At 46.8% G+C, this 17108-nt stretch overlaps 4 protein-coding genes across 4 annotated transcripts; 2 read left to right on the forward strand and 2 right to left on the reverse strand.

Moving 5' to 3' along the window:
• Window positions 1–1802: 1802 nt before the first annotated feature.
• On the reverse strand, window positions 1803–4303 carry MRS44_018192 (uncharacterized protein; the record flags this gene model as incomplete). Its single annotated transcript, XM_065616390.1, has 5 exons — window positions 1803–1931; window positions 1978–2052; window positions 2098–3456; window positions 3501–3814; window positions 3877–4303. 5 exons carry the CDS (start codon window positions 4301–4303, stop codon window positions 1803–1805), a joined length of 2304 nt encoding a protein of 767 aa, XP_065472462.1.
• A 297-nt stretch (window positions 4304–4600) lies between these two features.
• On the forward strand, window positions 4601–5877 carry MRS44_018193 (uncharacterized protein; the record flags this gene model as incomplete). The annotated part of the gene is made up of 3 exons (XM_065616391.1): window positions 4601–5423; window positions 5474–5773; window positions 5843–5877. 3 exons carry the CDS (start codon window positions 4601–4603, stop codon window positions 5875–5877), a joined length of 1158 nt encoding a protein of 385 aa, XP_065472463.1.
• Window positions 5878–6357: 480 nt separating this feature from the next.
• On the reverse strand, window positions 6358–7967 carry MRS44_018194 (uncharacterized protein; the record flags this gene model as incomplete). The annotated part of the gene is made up of 4 exons (XM_065616392.1): window positions 6358–6614; window positions 6681–7368; window positions 7419–7728; window positions 7795–7967. The coding sequence occupies 4 exons, from the start codon at window positions 7965–7967 to the stop codon at window positions 6358–6360; spliced, it is 1428 nt and encodes a 475-aa protein (XP_065472464.1).
• A 6241-nt stretch (window positions 7968–14208) lies between these two features.
• MRS44_018195 (uncharacterized protein) lies at window positions 14209–14701 on the forward strand (the record flags this gene model as incomplete). The annotated part of the gene is made up of 2 exons (XM_065616393.1): window positions 14209–14613; window positions 14669–14701. The coding sequence occupies 2 exons, from the start codon at window positions 14209–14211 to the stop codon at window positions 14699–14701; spliced, it is 438 nt and encodes a 145-aa protein (XP_065472465.1).
• Window positions 14702–17108: the final 2407 nt, after the last annotated feature.

A 17108-nucleotide genomic window follows, 5' to 3' on the forward strand; every position in this document is an offset into this window, starting at 1 on the left:
GATTAAGAGGTATAGGAGGCGTAGGTTATATGATGCTGCGATAAGTTCTTCAGACCGGAGTTCGCCATCGTCCCCATGTCTCCGGGGAAGAAAGGCCTCTTGGGATAGCTCTCTACCACGAAAGATTGAAAAGGCTATTGGGACGCTAAATAGGTTGAAAAGCTGCCTAGAAGACATACAAGAGGAGATAGATCATCTAGGAGATATCGCTGCACCCCTCAATCCCTGATCGGACATCTCATCTCCCCTTGGTCTTAATCGATGCTTCACTGTTCTTTGACTTAACCACCACAATCTTGCTGCCAGCGTCTGAGTATTCATATGTATTTGTTTCAACGCCTGTCTTCTCTAGACACCACTCTCTGCCACCTATTATGCTCAGCTCAAGCTAGCTTTGAGCGCATCAACTATGGGATTGCCGGCACAGGTTAAATTACCTTCGTTTTTCAAAGTGAATTTTTGACACACCCTCGGTAGGATAATTCAAAATATAGTCAACCCGAATGTTTTGTGGTTCGTTTGTTGAGGTATGAGTTCGGCTTTATTTGATATCAGCAGCTTGAGTAGAGGACTCCGAAAGAGCCGAGACTAGAGCCACTCCTAGTTTCAACAAGGCCTTTTCTCCAATATGGACCTAAACGGAATGACACATGAGGGTAAGTAGTCAGTAGAGCATCAACGTAAGTTCAGTCCTGGATACAGGAGGCGGCACGAAGAAGAACAAGGAGGACAAGGTCAGTACAAACAAATAAGTATAACATGATGCATTGACGCACGTAATGCCTTTACCTATGTTCATGACATGAGGGATTTTGTAGGCTAGATGGGTTGCGAATAAAGCAGGAGCGGTCTTCAATAAACTAAGGTGGCAAAGGCATATGAGATGGCGTGTGTACACTAGAACAAAATATTCCTCAGCACGCATGGGCTAGCTCATAGAAGGCGATAGCACGCCTGAGCTGGCTCAGACAATGAGCTGGTACAGACGTGCCAGCAGGCCCTGTGTGCCAGCACACATGTGCTAGCGAACGGGCTGCACCGGTGTATCCATGCCAGCACATGGGGTGTGCTGGTGCAGATAGGTCAGCACGCCCGACTAGCCAGCACGTCCGTACCAGAGTGGATGAGCTGGGATATGGTATGCGCCAGCGTACCTGCCATGGCACATATAGACCGGGCTATACGTGCTGGCGATCTCGGTCTGGCAGGCATGCGCTGGTACACATGTGCCAGCACATCTAGGACGGCACGCACGAACTTGGCTATGTGTGCCGGCGCGCCTGGGATAGCGTACATGCACTGGCACCGCCAATATACTGGCATTAATGCACCGGTACAGCCCGTTCGCTAGCACATGTGTGCTGGCACACAGGGCCTGCTGGCACGTCTGTACCAGCTCGTTGTTCGAGCCAGCTCATATGAGCAAACACGTCCCATGGGCTGGCTCACGTGCTCTAGTCCCTCTTACGTGCTGGCTCGAGTGGTATGTTGCGTTTTATGAAGCTGTACACACGTTCTGGTTCATTTCCTTGAGAGTGGTTTATTTATCCCCGCCGGTGCTTTCTTGCAATTTTGCTCTTTTCCTTGGTCGCGTATCAAACTTATTCTTTTCCAAGAAGTCATTTTCCCCGTAGATGAACCGGTCTTTGAACAGAACTATAAGTCGGTTCTCCTCTTCTTTCTCATTCTTCAGTGCTTTAAAGCATGAATGAGGTACCAGCGTCTTATCATGGTTATCGACCATACTATAGCCGTTTTGCCTAAACATATCTAGCCATTCTTTTAACTCTCCCTCTGCCTTATTAATCCTCGTTTTCCTCCTTAACTCGACCAGAAATGTCATTCTGCTCTGCTCGTAGTCGAATATCTGTGGTGTGGCGGTTAAGGCGGCCTGTTCGGAGCCCATGGCAACCGAACCATCCTGGTAAGGGCTTGTTTAGCCTGCTATTTCGTGCGGTTTCGATACTTTCCCCTTACCTGTTGAGTATTTGCTTGCTGAAATTGTGTTTCTGGATTCTTGGCCTGCTGAGATTGTTCTTTTATGGTTTCGCGCTGTACCCTGTTAGCAAGGAACTGACCTGGGACTGAACTACTTACCAGTTGATTTGCTTGGCCGCTCAATTCTAGGATCTTGGACTCCAGTGTGCTCTTTTCATTTTCTAGGGTTACCAGTTGTCCCCTAACACCCGCTGCTTGTTTTTGGAGCTCTGTAAGATGGGCGCTCTCCGTTTCAACTTCCATCCTGATTCTGTTAAGATTTTCTGCCTCTGCAGTGCTTTTCAAAGCAAGCGCCTGATAATCACCGCAGAGCTGGTTGTAATTTAGTTTTTGAGCCTCTGTTTTCTTACCGAGCTCTTCGTTGTACTTATTCATCTGATACCCATCGGATTGGATATCCCCGATCTGACTATTGAGTTCTTCACACAAGATTCGATCCTCTTTAATTCTTTCCTGCAGTCCAGAGATTTGGGCAAGAAGTTGGTCTCTCGTATGCAATAAATCTTCATTGTTGTCTTGAATCCTAGCCCGGTAGGTATCGTCAACAAGGTCATGCTCACCTACGACAGCAGCACCGTTAATTAGAACGTCGATGCCTCGTGGATGATCTGGAAACATATCGAAGTAGAGTGATCGCTGTATAAAGAAAAAAGAGGATCCAGGACTGTTCGGATCAAAAGGCTTGTGGAAGTTGGACAGAAAGAGCGAGCCCCTGTACAAATCCAGGTCTCCGGGATGAGGCCTACCACACAAGTAAGGTTTTGTGTCGTAGTCTGGGTCCGAGACGCCATCAGGCTGCGTAGACGATGGCTTCCAGCGTGTGGTAGTCAAGATGTCGGAGATCTGTTCCGACCGACACCCAAGTTTATGGGCAAGCACAGCCAACTTGAAGAGCTTGCCTTGATCCGTACGACTCTTGGGCCCGGCCCGTTGTTGTTTGGTTTCCCGAGGTATGGAGGGATACTCGCGTAGGGCAAAGAGCCACAGCTGTCTACAAGCGAGCTCGAATCGGTCAACGCCTTCTGCTTCAACCAGCTTGCAGCGATTTTCAGACACCTGTAACAAGCATAAACTGTCTTCTGTCTCCTCAAAACCTTGATTAAGGTCTTGCCACAGGTCCCGAGGCTTGCAGTCGGCACGAACAAGGTTTCTGAGGCAGTCGACGACTTTCTGCAAATACACAACGTTGCCGTAAAAGATTTGGAGTGTGGGAACTGACCGGTCTCGGGTAGCTATCTGGAGGCGACTCAAGATTGTGTGTCGTTCTTCTGCGTTGAAATTGCTCAAGATCTCCCCGTTCTCGGCAAGCTCTTTGCGATGCGCATTGCTGGCACCCGGTGCTTTCCCGCTAACCTGCTTTATCGTATTCATGTCGAGCCTCATTTTTTTGTTCACATCATGATCACAGACGCCATCCCAGAACTCGAACACACGCTTGATCTGATTCTTGGTCTTGTCCTGTAAGCGGTCGGGACGTGTGATGCTACCATTTAGACACTCACCTGCTGCTTTGGCATTGATATAATCTTGCCCGTGCTACCAATACTGAGTCCCCAGAACAGCGCAGGGATCTCGTGGAAGGGCTTGAACACATCCCTGTAAGATGTTGGACCAAACCACAGCCGTCTAGCATCTCTGGCTTTTGATTCAGACTTGCGGCCTAGCAGAGCGAACCATTTGTTGAAAGATGATGGATCAAGTTCGGAATCGTGCCTTAGCCAGTGCAGAGTCATGCGGTAGAATAATTCTGCGTCAGTGATTTGTCTTTCGTTTGACTGCTCATCAGTCAAGTCATTTCTTGCCTCTTCGCTAAGATCTAATCCATCACGTGAGTCTTATTCCTTCTCCCACAAGTTTATGTTGTAGGATCTTTTATACCTGCTGCGTAGAGGCGTATAATCCAACGTTTATTCCGGTTTGCGACTGTTGCGTCGGCTGCTAACACCCGGTGCTGGCCTTTCAGACAATGGACACGGACGCTGGGAGCGAAATTCAGTTCCGCAAAATCTTCTTCCGCTCGTTTGAGCCTTTCATCCGGGATTCCGGCGTTCCGTAGGGCTTCACTAAGCTCTGCCGGGTCAATCAAGGCCGGAATCTGATGGCTGATTTGATCTGGTGACCAGCCGCACCCCCGCCGGAATAAGTTTTCTAAGCTATCAACATTTTCCTTGTCGGGCCCACCGCTCAGTGGTTTCTGGTGTTGACATAAAGAGAAATCCAAGGCTTCAAACCTGATACTGGCTGTACCCAAGAATTTCCGCTTCTTCTCGTCACGCAATCTTCTGTTCTGATCGAAGGAGGCCATGGGGGCATAGGAGAGAGGATTGCAGTAGTGGATTGGAAGGAGGGGTAGAACTACAAATAGGGTCAAAGGAAAGGGCAAAGGGTGGCGGGAAAGGCTGTGAATGGATGCTTAAGAGCGAGCAAAAAAGGACTTTTGTCCTGATCATGATTCTGCCCGTTCAAAACGCCGTTTACTGTCGCTTCGTGGCCTTAGACACGGAAGCCGGGCTACAGGCATGTTCGGAGTGAAAAATGTATATCATTACACATTGCTGCTCATCTGCAGAACACCTTCCATTATTGTATGTCAATACACGCCATGGATTCTACCAATGGGCGTGGCATGGCTGTCAACAAGCGACATACGCGGCTTGCGCATTACTTTGCTGATAGTGAGATCATTCCTGGTATCCAGGATGGACCAACAAAGATGACAGCTCCCCAAGAAAATGTTTCCACTGATTTTAGTATCTCTGGAAAAAGAACAAACACTCTCTCCAAGAGCCAGCCCGAGATCCAACGTAAAGCACCATCAGTACCTCCGAAGCGGGTAACTTTTGCTGATCTGCCTACTATTAACGAGGAAACCAAGTCTACGGCAAATTTTGAGAAACATGGGGAGAACGTTGGAGATACCTCATCCATAAGCGTCGCAAGAAATGAGGTGAGCTTGTTGGAGCAACACTACGAACCGTACTTCAACCTTGCCCTGGGCCGGCATGAGGAATTAGTGATAGCGGCGACGGAACAAGCGGCACCAGATCCTGAACAGACAAGCGTTATCTTTTGGAATATAACTGGGCCATCAGCGCGAGATCAAGTGTCAGTGGTTCGAACAATCAACCACAAAAACTTCGTCAGAGGGCTAGGAGTTTATCCTACGCCAGAAGCCTTCATCGTGGCGTATGAGTTTTTGCCGATATCTCTTTTGGAAATCGCCACGTCTCGTAAGCTTCGAGGTCCCGAGATGGCCTGTATTCTGAAACAGGTTAGTGCTTCCATGACCTTGGACCTTTACGGATTATTGACATGCACTCAAAAGATCCTCGACGGCCTCCTGTACCTCGAGGAGCTGAATTTGGGTCACCCAGAATTAACCTGCTCAAACATACTGTTGGATACTTCAGGCCACGTCAAGATCTGTATGCTCACCTGTATGGGATTTAATTATAAGGTAGCTAATCGTTTTCAGGGGGGCAACATTTTTGCCGCTATGGTATGGCCGACAACCTGGTTGCTGGTCTTTGGCGTATCACCGCCGAGCTCATGATCGGCTACGATGAGGGTGACTTGGAGAAGATTGATTACGTCAAATGGACGGCTTATCCAGACGCTGTTGATTTCTATGAGTTCATGAAGAAGCAAAAAGATTCGACGGGTGAACCACAAGGTCAAGAAACGACAAATGCCAAGTCCAAGCACAGCAGATTCGAGAAAATCATATCGGTAAGCAAAGTCCAGTGCTATCCGGCTAGCCGCGAATTAACCAATGGTAAAGCATAAATTCTGGAACACGGCCAGTAAACCCCCAAAAGTAGGAACACTATTACACTTAGTTCAGTTCACACACAGATGGATAGCGAGGGAGCATATTAAAGATATTTCTCATCTGAAACTGTAGAGCAATTTTGAATGATAGTCTTTAGCATATAGTGAGTTGCACTGATACGTTAGGTATGGTTGGCTTAGAGATATTGTTCAACTAGGAGGTCGTTTTGCGAGTTATGTCTAGCCTTGGTTTACAGCCCATGTTAAATCTCGTACTTGCAGAGACCAATGTAGCATTCACGAAACCTCGCAAAACACTGCTCCTCAGGGACAGAGGTTATGGATTGAGACTCAAGAGGACGAAGGGAAGTGCAGTTTTATGGTTGATAATCTGTAAACACTAGATCAACGGCACGAGAATGTTCTCTGGCAAACTCAACAAGCGTGTTCCTCGTAGTTCGTGGAACTGATGCTTTGCAAATGGTCAGCTATGCCAGGTGCTTACAGGAAAAGCCTTACCTGCTATTAGAGTTGGTTTCCCGGAGTGTCCAAGGGTCGAACTCATAACGGTCTCGCTCAAGAGTACATTCATAAGAGGTAGCTGGCATTCATATACCTTGACTCTCGTCTTTCCCCCATTTCTTCCTCTTTCTTTTTCATGTCCTTAATGAAAAGTTGTACTTTCGGGGGTAATGGTTCTGCCTCTTCGTAGTACATGGAGATCTTGACTGCATGAGGACGGTTTTTGCGCAACACACCCGCCTCTTTCCCATCCCCTAGATCGTCTTCCCTTTCATCGAGAGCAAGGGCGAAGTCGATGACATCGAAAACGGTGTGTGACTGTTCTACATATTCTATAAGTCAAAATGGACAGCCATGAGTTTGAAAGAGAGAGAAAGAGAAAAGCTTACTCCAGGATGGAATCTGCCAGACTAGATGGACAGGTGCAATCCGGACCTCACGCATACGGGCTGCGTGCACTAGCCACTGTAGGTAAGGTGTGAGAGCCACAACGCCTAAACCTGTCGCTATTAATATGACCGTCTCGTAATTTTCAACAGGGATTCTTCTTCCGTAAGGTCCTGTGAAAATGCCAATATTTGACGTCAACTCGAGCTCCACTCTATCCCGCAACGTCTTCGTCAAGCCGCTATTGACTTCTACAAATAACTTGAGCTCTCTTTGAGCTTCCGGTGACCAATTAGCAACCGTGAATGGATGGCTTTGGATGCTTGATATAGGGCCAAGAGGTACCCATAAGTTGATATACTGCCCGGGCTCGACCTTGACCGGCTTGCGAAGCTTCAGCTTGACCTGAATGTAATCAAAGCTCCCGTTCTTGCTAAGGGAAACCGATTGAAACCAGAAATGATTTCTATACAGAGTCACTGCAGTCTGAAATGCGAGGGAAGAGACAAAGATGCCAGCAATGCCATAGAGGAATACTCGAGTTCGGTGATTGTCTGCTGGTATGTGACACCATATGGCATAACCGATCATGGCTGACATAGAGTGATGCGTGAACAGCAAGAACTCGTAAGGAAATACTGCTGGTAAGGCCTTCATAGGTATCAGCATAAGATAAACACCAAGGATAGCCTGACTGTTGTTAGCATCTCATATTGCCATGTTCTCGGGAAGACCACTACCAGAGCGGCAAGTAGATTATGCGTCTCATCCATCGCGGACCATCCATATCTTGAAAAGGCTCCAGCTGCATGGATGGTGCAAAGTACTGCAACCATGTAGCCGGCAGTCGCATGAATCTGTTTTTGAATCCGAAGGCGTAAGTGCAAGACCGTAGCGACAAAATCGAGACACGGGCCGACGTAAAGCAACACGGCATTGATTACTGCTAATACACCTGCTCGAGAGAACGCTTCTGCGGTGTCTAAGGCGCTTATGAGAACACAGCTAAGGTTCGATACCAGATACGAGAGAAAAAGAATGGTATGGGCCCTGGTAAATGTATCCAGGCTACTCCCATGACGGAAAAAGCTCCTGTATACCAGGTGCTTCACTAACCACTGCGAGACTCTCTTTCTGATGCGATAGACAGTTTGAAAACCCCATATTTGAAAGGCAAGAGGGCATATGAAGCGGAACACTGTCGTGATGGCACGTCTCAGAGCCAGTAGGATGAGTATAATCGCTAATCCAAACGCATACCAGTCGGTAATGCCGAAGTCAAGTTTCATGTTTGTGCTGCAATCGAGGCTTTAGTGGCTCCGGCACAGCTCAAGGCCCGAGGAACCTTTTAACACTTTTCTCCCTAAGTTCTTTTTCCTAAAAATCATGCTAGAAAACCCCTGAAGCTGATTTTGACCTAAGCTTGGAAGGAAGTGTAGGAGAGACGATGACCTTGACGTGACGTGATAGGTTAGTCTTTTTTTTTTTGGACACATTTTGGCTCTACGCACTTTTCAAGTCCATAAAGATACTTCAAGTTGCTATTAACTGCGTCTACAAATAATCTTTCAAGACTATGCTTATAGACTGCGTTCGAGAATCATTGCAGGCTCAAAATTGCCCACTACCACGGAGGTTCCCTAGGCGTTCATCCTCTTTAACGCTCCTTTAGGCATTTTTCAGTCACATACGGGCAGGAAACGCTGATAGCTGAGTTAGCAAGGACTTAGCCGTGCCTAAAATATGACTAACCTATGTTGCTTGCAGCAGAATTGAGCCAAGATGGAGTAGCAGCTGTTTGCTGCCGTTGAAGATTAACAGCGGACATGTTCCTTTCGTGGAACTGCTTAAGTTGATCCAGAGCGCTTTCGTGGATAACCCACGAATCATCGGTTGTTTTGATTACTTGATTAGCCGGAAGGTGTTGAATATGTGGGGTGTCACGTGTGGGTCAAGGATCTTAAGATGAAAAGCAGGTCCTTCAGGGGCAGATACTGAACGAGAACACAAACACAACACGAATACACTGATTCAACCAATGGACCGAATACACGTACTGTTTGACAGAAGGTCACTCCACCTGTATTAGTCGGTCGATAGTGCCAGGCGGTAAGGATGATGTGTAGAGTGATGCCTACTGGTAGTTCAATTTTGAACGCTCACTCTTTGGATCACAGTTATCCACTCTAAATAGCCCTCTAACCTTCAGCTTAACCTTGATTCTGCTTGTCCGTTGTGAGGTAATCATGTATAGACTGTTGATCGGCATTTAACAATATGGATTCTCTACCTTTACCAACGCCCTACACGCCGCTTCCGCGTAGTACCTCGTTGGCTAGTCATGTCTTTCATACAGTTTATTCTAAAGGGATTGAGCATGAGCTTTGGCGCATTCTTCATAAGAGCTTACTATTTATATTCCATTATCTTAAGTGATCTAGCTATAATATTGCGTCGTGTAAATCGACTGGCACGTTATTGTTAAGAGGGTCGTAATGGTGAATGGGTTGATTTTGGCTGCAGATCGTGCGCTTGGATCTTTGGCCATTTTTAAGAGCTTCAAAGGTAAGAATAAGGATAGGTCAAATCTATAATACGGTCGTGTTTTGCTGTGGGAAATTTTGATGCATATCAAACTAACTACTGGTAATCACAACGGAACCACCTCCCCATCCTTTTGTTTTATCATTTGTTATTTTTTTATTTTTTACAGACCTCTTGTACTGCTCTAAGCTTGCGTGACCGTACTTCTCGTCCATTCCTTCCTCCACTTAACTGACTCTCTGTATTACCCCTTACTTTATACATTGTACATGGGAAAATGTCTGCATCAAACGCGTACGCTGTCGAAGTATTCACTCTTCTTGGCCTCGGGGCCTTGGTCATCGGAGTTCGGACGTACGGCCGCATCCAGCTAGCAGGCATACGAAAACTGGCGCTTGACGACTACCTCATGCTTCTCACCACCATACCCTATATAGCGGAGATAGTCCTTGCTTATACGGTTAGGCATCGATTTCATGGCCTTGCCAACAACGCAATGACTGATGACGAGCGTGTTTCGCTGCCAAGTACGAGTGAAGAATATGAATGGAGGCAAGCATTCTTCTAATGAGGTCTTGCGAGCCTCGAGTATCTTGGCGCTAACATGTGGTGAACGCGAAGAGTTAAAGGGTCGAAGGTTCAAGTAGCGGGCTGGGCCGTCTACGCCACAGTTCTTTGGCTGATCAAGAGTTCCATGTGTGCCTTTTACAGCCGGCTAACAGTAGGTTACGCACTGAGAATAGCTCACAGCCCACTCTTTGTCTAATAGACTTCTCTTCCAGAATGGCCTGCCAGAATACAGAAGACGAATCCGTTGGGGTTTTATTCTCATAGCTGCCACCTACCTAGTCGTCTTGGGTGTCATTCTCCTTGGCTGCCAGCCGCTCCATCGACTCTGGCAGATATATCCCGATCCAGGAAGTGAGTATCGACTTTGATTTCGTATTCGAAAGTTCTTTTGATTCGAAACTCACTCAGGGGGCTATTCTATTATACTCCCTTAAGAATCCGCTATCACCCTGTGCCTCATTTTCAGCCTAGCATTCTTTTCCACTAATGCCTTGGTATGTAGACTTTTGCCAACCAGCGATTTCAAAGTTACTGGTCTTTCTTGTGCTCACCTTGAACGTCATCACCGACGTCTATCTCTTAATCCTTCCAATCCCAGTTCTGAGGAAAGCACAGGTCACGAGGATTAAACGAGTAATGCTCATGCTCCTCTTCTCGGGTGGAGTTTTCGTCATGGCTGCTGGGATCCTCCGATGCGTCTTGATTATCAAGGTTCGCTGATACATCCAAACGGCGCTCGAGTGAGTACTAATATCAACTCAGAATCCTACAAAAGGCCCACAGCAAGCGGCATCCTGGGCGGTACGTGAGTCCTTTGTGGCTGTTGTCACCTCTAGTATTCCGGTGATCTGGGGCTGGATGAAGCAGAGACTGAAGCCCCTCTTTTCCTCGTCGGCTATCCCGACAGACCCACGAGAAAGCGAAGACGCTGGACATATGACAACTCTAACGCCCACTGGAATACAAGGTGCGACGACTTGCCGTAGTCCATCGACCATACCAAATACTTCTACCCGCAAGAGCGGGCATTGGGCTACATGTGCTTACGCGCCGGTAAATTTATCAGACTCCTACAAACCAGGGAACAATGTTGCCGTATCAACACACGTTACTGTAACGACATCAACGCTGGAACAGCGTTGAGGAAATAGGGGAGAGGAAGAGAGAGACGGACAACGCTATCCAGAATCAAGATTATGAATAAGCTCCTGTGATTTATTTATCTATTTGAATAGCCAGATAATTGTTTACCCATCGGTTACGAACTAATTCTGATGATTTGATGTGATGGCTCTTAGCCAGGTACCCAGTACTCTGATGCGTTGGATGGCGCCCGTTCTCAAACTGAAGATATCGTGGAGCCAAGCTGCGACCTTGGCAATTGTATCACGGATCGCTCTCATCCTGTTGATTGTTATTACTTTCCCTTGTGACTTAGGCCAGATTTAGGCTCTGGCCCAGTACGTAGTCAACCCAGATATCTACGGCGTAAGGATCTTGGTGGCTTTCAGTCTGACGGTACCTTCGTGCTAAATTAAACGACTGCTTCATCCTGGCAAAGGGTCCAAGTAGTGGGTATTTGTATGCAAAAGGGATTATTTTGCTCATTGGGGAACTCCTGTACTGATCCCGTTCGCACAGGCAGGTAAGTGTTCCGAGCCTCGCTTATTATTCTAGCCATTTACCTCCACAATTGATTGCTATGATTCGCCGGACAAAAACAAGGCGTCTCATCTTGGTAGTTCGTCTTGGGTCTACAACAGGCCGTACACCATATAAAAGCTAGAATCGAGGCTAGCATATTTAATAAGAGCGCCGGAATAGACCCGCAATGACACCAGGCTCTGACTCGGCTTAATTTGGCTCGTCGAGGGCGCCACCTTGTCGTTCTCTGGACATGATGAGATTGCACTCACTTGTATGATCTTCTTGGTGGCTACCATTTTAAGTTAATTTGATCAGGTTTCGAGTCAAACACAACCCTCTTGGGCCAGAAGCTAAGTGGGCTTTGTCTGGTGATGTGTTGATACTCAAACAAGGACTTCAGTCACATTTAGATTGACTCAATTACTTTGGTAAGCAAGGCATCATCATCCTGTAGCTGATGAAGATACAAGATTATCTTATCTACCTATTTTCCTGAGCCTCTAAAAGCCCACGTCTAAGGATAACTGCGGATTTTAGAAAGCCGTGCAGTTGGCCAGCCACTTCCTTTTCTCCAAGGTAATGCGTCGCACAGCATGCCCACAGATCAGGTCTACTTGATATGCAACTTCCGCAGAGAGCTCCAAAGTTTGATATATGGACGCCCAAATACTTTGTAACTTCTGGAGTTCGGACTCAAGGAGTGTTATTTTCTGCCTTAGCTCGCTAGCTAGCTGCATTTGATTCTCGATGATCGGAGATGAGGGAGAAACTAGGACATTTTCTAGGTGGAACGGATCGTCAGAGTATAGACTTGAAGACGGTCGATATTTCTCATATTTCTCATCCTCAATGATTGGGGAAGAAGGAGTAGCAAGGACAGGTTCTAGGGGGAACGAATCGTCCGAGTATAGACTCGAACACGATCGATATTCAGAGTCCATACTGGACGAGATGGCGGAATCTTGCGGCGGATTTTCAGGGGGTGCGTATGACGACACACGATATATATAACTTCGGCCACTTACCTTATTCCGCAACAGTAACCATGAGTACGCCACTTCGACGAAAACGGCCCTTCTGTGTTGTGAAGAGGCGAGGCTTCAAACATGCAGCTATCCCGTGTTATCTAAATAGACACCCGGATTTGGACTACTATCGCTGTCACAACCTTCATGACTCTACTACGAAATGGGTTGGCCAGCATCGCCAAGCGATCGCTCGCCAAATGGTCGCCGTTAAGCGACTCCCAAGAGCCTCTTTATCTGACGTCCAGAAGCTTTCTTGCATTTCTCATAATAATGTCGTACGTCCAGGGTCTTTTTATCACGCAGATGACGAATTCTTTATCATTTTTGAATATTTGCATTTGGATCTATTTGACCTATTTCCACTATTCACGGTAGAGGTGACTTGTGTAATGAAACAGGTGAAGCGCCCTTGGGTGGTTTTTATGGCTTTGCTAACTCCCAGAAGATCATTTCGGGACTTCATCATCTCAAGGATCTCTGCATTCTATTTGGCATCGATAACATTCAAGTGGATGAATACGGTTTTGTCAAGATAGGTGAGGCAAATCATACATATCGCTGAGCGGATACCGGCTGACGAGAAGGAGTGCTGGATTGGGACTGGGAGGTCTGCGCTGAAAGCACCATATGCCACGCGAATGAAGGCTATCTGGTTGCCTATCTGGAAGAAGTTATGGCAGCCATGGTTCAAAGCTGTTCTCATTTATCCGCAACGGCCGCTACTTTCCTTAAAGATGGCATACTACCACCAATGGATGTAAGAAGTTGTCAATATCGACGAACATGGCTGATTGTATATAGCACCCATTTATCTCTAAGGCCGGTGGTCCTCAAGTTCTACAAAGAGCGGTTCAATTCGCGATCCGCAAAAAGATGCTAGCTTGTGAGGGCTCATATCTAGTTTGAGACTCTACGCCTTGTTGTTCTAACTAGAATTTTCTTTCAACTCCCAAGAAACATGGGAAACAAGAGTTTAGGGGTTTGACTATAACGTAGCGTTCGAAGATCCAACTTGGCGTAATGTTTCACGGCGGCGCGGGGCGTCACAACGACATAGTTTTCTTTAATTTTCATAAGAAAGATGGGCTATACGGCATGTTAGTTTGTGAACGGTTTGAGTCGGAGATGTGGGCTGTAGAAGACAGGATTATCCTGGAGCCTAGTGGCTAGGTAATTCGTAAGAGTAATTCATTCCCTGGCGCTCCCGACTATGGCTCGTTCGTTCGCGTAAGAATCGAAGGCCATTCGGTGCATGACGTTAGTCTCCGGTGAATACCATAAATCCCTTAAATTATTTTGATGAATGCGATTGCCCCCCCAAAACCCAGCTCACAGCTTGCAGCTTTTCGCAACGCGCCTAGGTCGAGCTCATCATATACGGACATAACATCATAGCATTTAGAGATATATCTCTAGTAATTTGGTCAACTCTCGGATTGAGATCCTTTTAGAGCAGCCCTAATTTGATATTGCGCAACGGTCCGGTTTAAGCCGCGTCTGTTGGCTCACTCACCTCCCCCTTCCCCTTTTCGAGCGTGTATCAATGGCCAGCGAAACGATCTCACGGAGTGATTAATGTCTAATTCTTGTAGCTTCATGTGAGTCCAGAATTTACTTCTCATATAGGCTGCAATTTTACGACTGAGATGTCTTTCCTATAAGATGGTCATTCATCGCACGAATAGAATCCAGCATCGAAGCAAGTGGATTGCGTACTGGATGCTAAGGACTTACGGCCATCATGACTATCAGCAAAACCAGCACCTTGCATTGCTGCGAAGAAAATACAACGTTGGTTGGGCCCCGACAAACACAATCCTCCGAGACACCTTTCCCACAGGCTGCCGGGAATTCTAAGCCACGACAGGATCTTTCGATCGATAGTTCATCGCAAATTGAAAGAAAGTTTGATGAACAAGAAATCCAGATCGACATCCTCGAGCTAGAGCTTGATCAACATAAGGAATTATTGCGGGAGAAAATCCATCAGCTAAACGAAAGGGATGCCACAATCAAAACACAATGCTTCCTCATTGTTGCCTTGCACCACGATGTGCGCCGCCTGACCGAGGAGAAGGGAAGACTCGACGCCATGGCTATGAACCTTCGAAACCAACTGAAAGAGTTCGAAAAACAGGACTGGCAGGTACATAATGTTGCTGGGAAAAAGAGGAAATTTTTTCATGAGAGCCTATAACTAGATCTGGTGGTCTTTCTTTTATGACCAGGTGTAGTAGATGGTCAAGCACTTACGATGGAGAACTGTGTAAAGCCATCACGTGAGCCAGTTTCTGGTTAGGTTGTGTATGAAACTCATCCGTGGTAAAGAAACCGAGCTGGGTGTGATTTGTCGAAGTTTACGAGGTAGTCACAGTAGATGGAATATATTATTTGCCAATAGGTTTAATTGATTTATACTGAGGAAAGTCATCGCCGCCCATTCCATGTTGCTCGCATCACTGTAATAAAGAGCAACAGTCATTGAAGCTCCAGCATACTCCACATCTGAAACCCAACGCTTGAATGAAAACTCAGTACCTATCTACTACATGTGGAAGATGAGCCCGGTCAGGAAAAGAGCATGTAATTATCGCACAGAGAAACAAGATCACTCCGTCCCTGACTCAAGACACATCCAACACCACGTACTTGCGTGGGTTCCTGGTAGTTTTGATAGCTTTCCTATAAAAGGACGTATCCACGGAAAAGCCTCTTCCTCCGTTTGTCGTCAAAGTGGGCCATTCGATCGATCCAGATCCATAATGTACCAAGGCCAAAAATGGTCGTGAGCAAGTTGGCCTAATTAGATGTTGTTTCCAATATCCAACAACGGCTAGAGCATTTGAAAGGTCCTCATATTTGCCTACCTTCTCTTGAGAAGCCGGAAGGAGGCTCAAGTCCCAAATTGGCTAACCATCAATTTAAATACTACCCGAAAGCACGACTTCTCCTGTCGTTGCCTCTTTTCACTTTCCCACTTCACACTTTTGTGGTAGCCTTTGAACAATATTCGGGATGAGTACTCACAAAAAGAGAACTAACACCACGCCACCCGAGGATGAAGATTTCATTTCCATGATTTTAGGGCTAATCGATCTGCTTGCCCGGCTGTCTCGGAGTGGAATCTCGCTGGCTAGAATGCCTACCGTCTTTATTGGTGTCTCTAAATTGGCCAACATGAAGAAGCGAGCAGAATGTAACTTTCTAGCACGACTGTGGAACCTTGGTTCTTGTGGGCTGCGCTTCAGCGCCCTTTCGACTACTCTAGGGTCTATTTCCCCCTCAATGACCTTCCTGGGCTATCAAAAACATGGGCTAATGGGGTTCTTTTGGATGTGGTGGGTTTGGCGCCATAGTTCCGCTTGGATCCTTGGCCGAGTCATCTTGTCAGTTTGTAGTCGCTTCAGAGAAAAGTCTTCACCCACGCTAACTTTAACCAGAACCATCGCCTTGGTTTATTATAGGCGCCAGAGAAATATGACATGGTTTCTTTGTACACAACATGCGCCCACACTAGTCCTCGCAACAATCGTCGTGGGGTCGACCGTCGTGAACTACTCTGTTTTGTTTGGGCTTCTTGGTTGGGTCATGTGTGGTGGCGTGCTTGCCAGTCCTCCTATACCTTCTCCTTCGACCATTCACACATCCGGACACCAGGCACTAAAACTAGAGGATAACCGAGATGAAGACTTTAGGCACCCGTGTGGAGACGGCGTGGGGGCGAATCGGGGCTTACATTGCATTTAATTGTACTCTTCCCTTTTGCTTGCGTAGCCCTTGACATCAGTGCATATTGCACCCAATTTTTGATTTCACCGCATGTGTGACGATCGTGTAACGTTCCTGAGGGATAAACTTGTCGTGCTGGGTTTATATTGGCAGAGGGGATGCTGGCGTTGCCTTGAACGGGGTGCAGTCACGTCTGGTAATGTGCTCAATGGTATTGAGTGTAACCAAGTTGTAATGATAGCAGAGGTAGCTACTACATAAGAAAGTGCAATGAGTATGTACTTATATACTTGAAGACATGGTGTCTGACCACCATGTTCTAGGGCCTTAATCAGGGTGATCGTGTAAGTGATCACGGTGATTAGGAAGATGATCATCGTCATCGTTTTGGTGTTGGGCGTGATCGCGTCCCAATTGGTGAGAAATGTGCGTGAGGCCTTTCTTCACGTGACATGTGCATGTCGGGCTGTGACAGCACGCTCCAAGGGATCGCGGGGTTTTTTGTGTGATGCGCTGTGTTACCATCTCGAAGGTAAAAGAACGTTGGGCGTTGGAAACGTACAACTCCAACCCACCGAGAAAAGAAATGATCGGCAGGACAAAATGCTGGTGATCTTTTTTAAAAGTTGAGACAATTTGAATTCAGTGAATATCTCAACAAGTCTTTTAATTTCTGTCATCGCCCGAGCTCTTAGGTGCTTAACGTACCGGTACATGGTAACATGGCGCGATAAGCAGGCTGGACAATCCCCCAGGACAGCACAAACATCAGACTTTCAACACACCACTTCACCCGCGGACATGGGATCAAGGGAATCAAAAGATTCGGTTATTCCTGGCCGTTCAGGCTATTAAAAACGATCCCGAGCGCAGTATTCGGCGGGTAGCCAAAATTTACAGTCCCTTCACTTA

Source organism: Fusarium solani, assembly GCF_023522795.1.
Source record: "Fusarium solani strain SB1 chromosome Unknown bctg00000015, whole genome shotgun sequence".
Lineage (NCBI taxonomy): Eukaryota > Fungi > Ascomycota > Sordariomycetes > Hypocreales > Nectriaceae > Fusarium > Fusarium solani.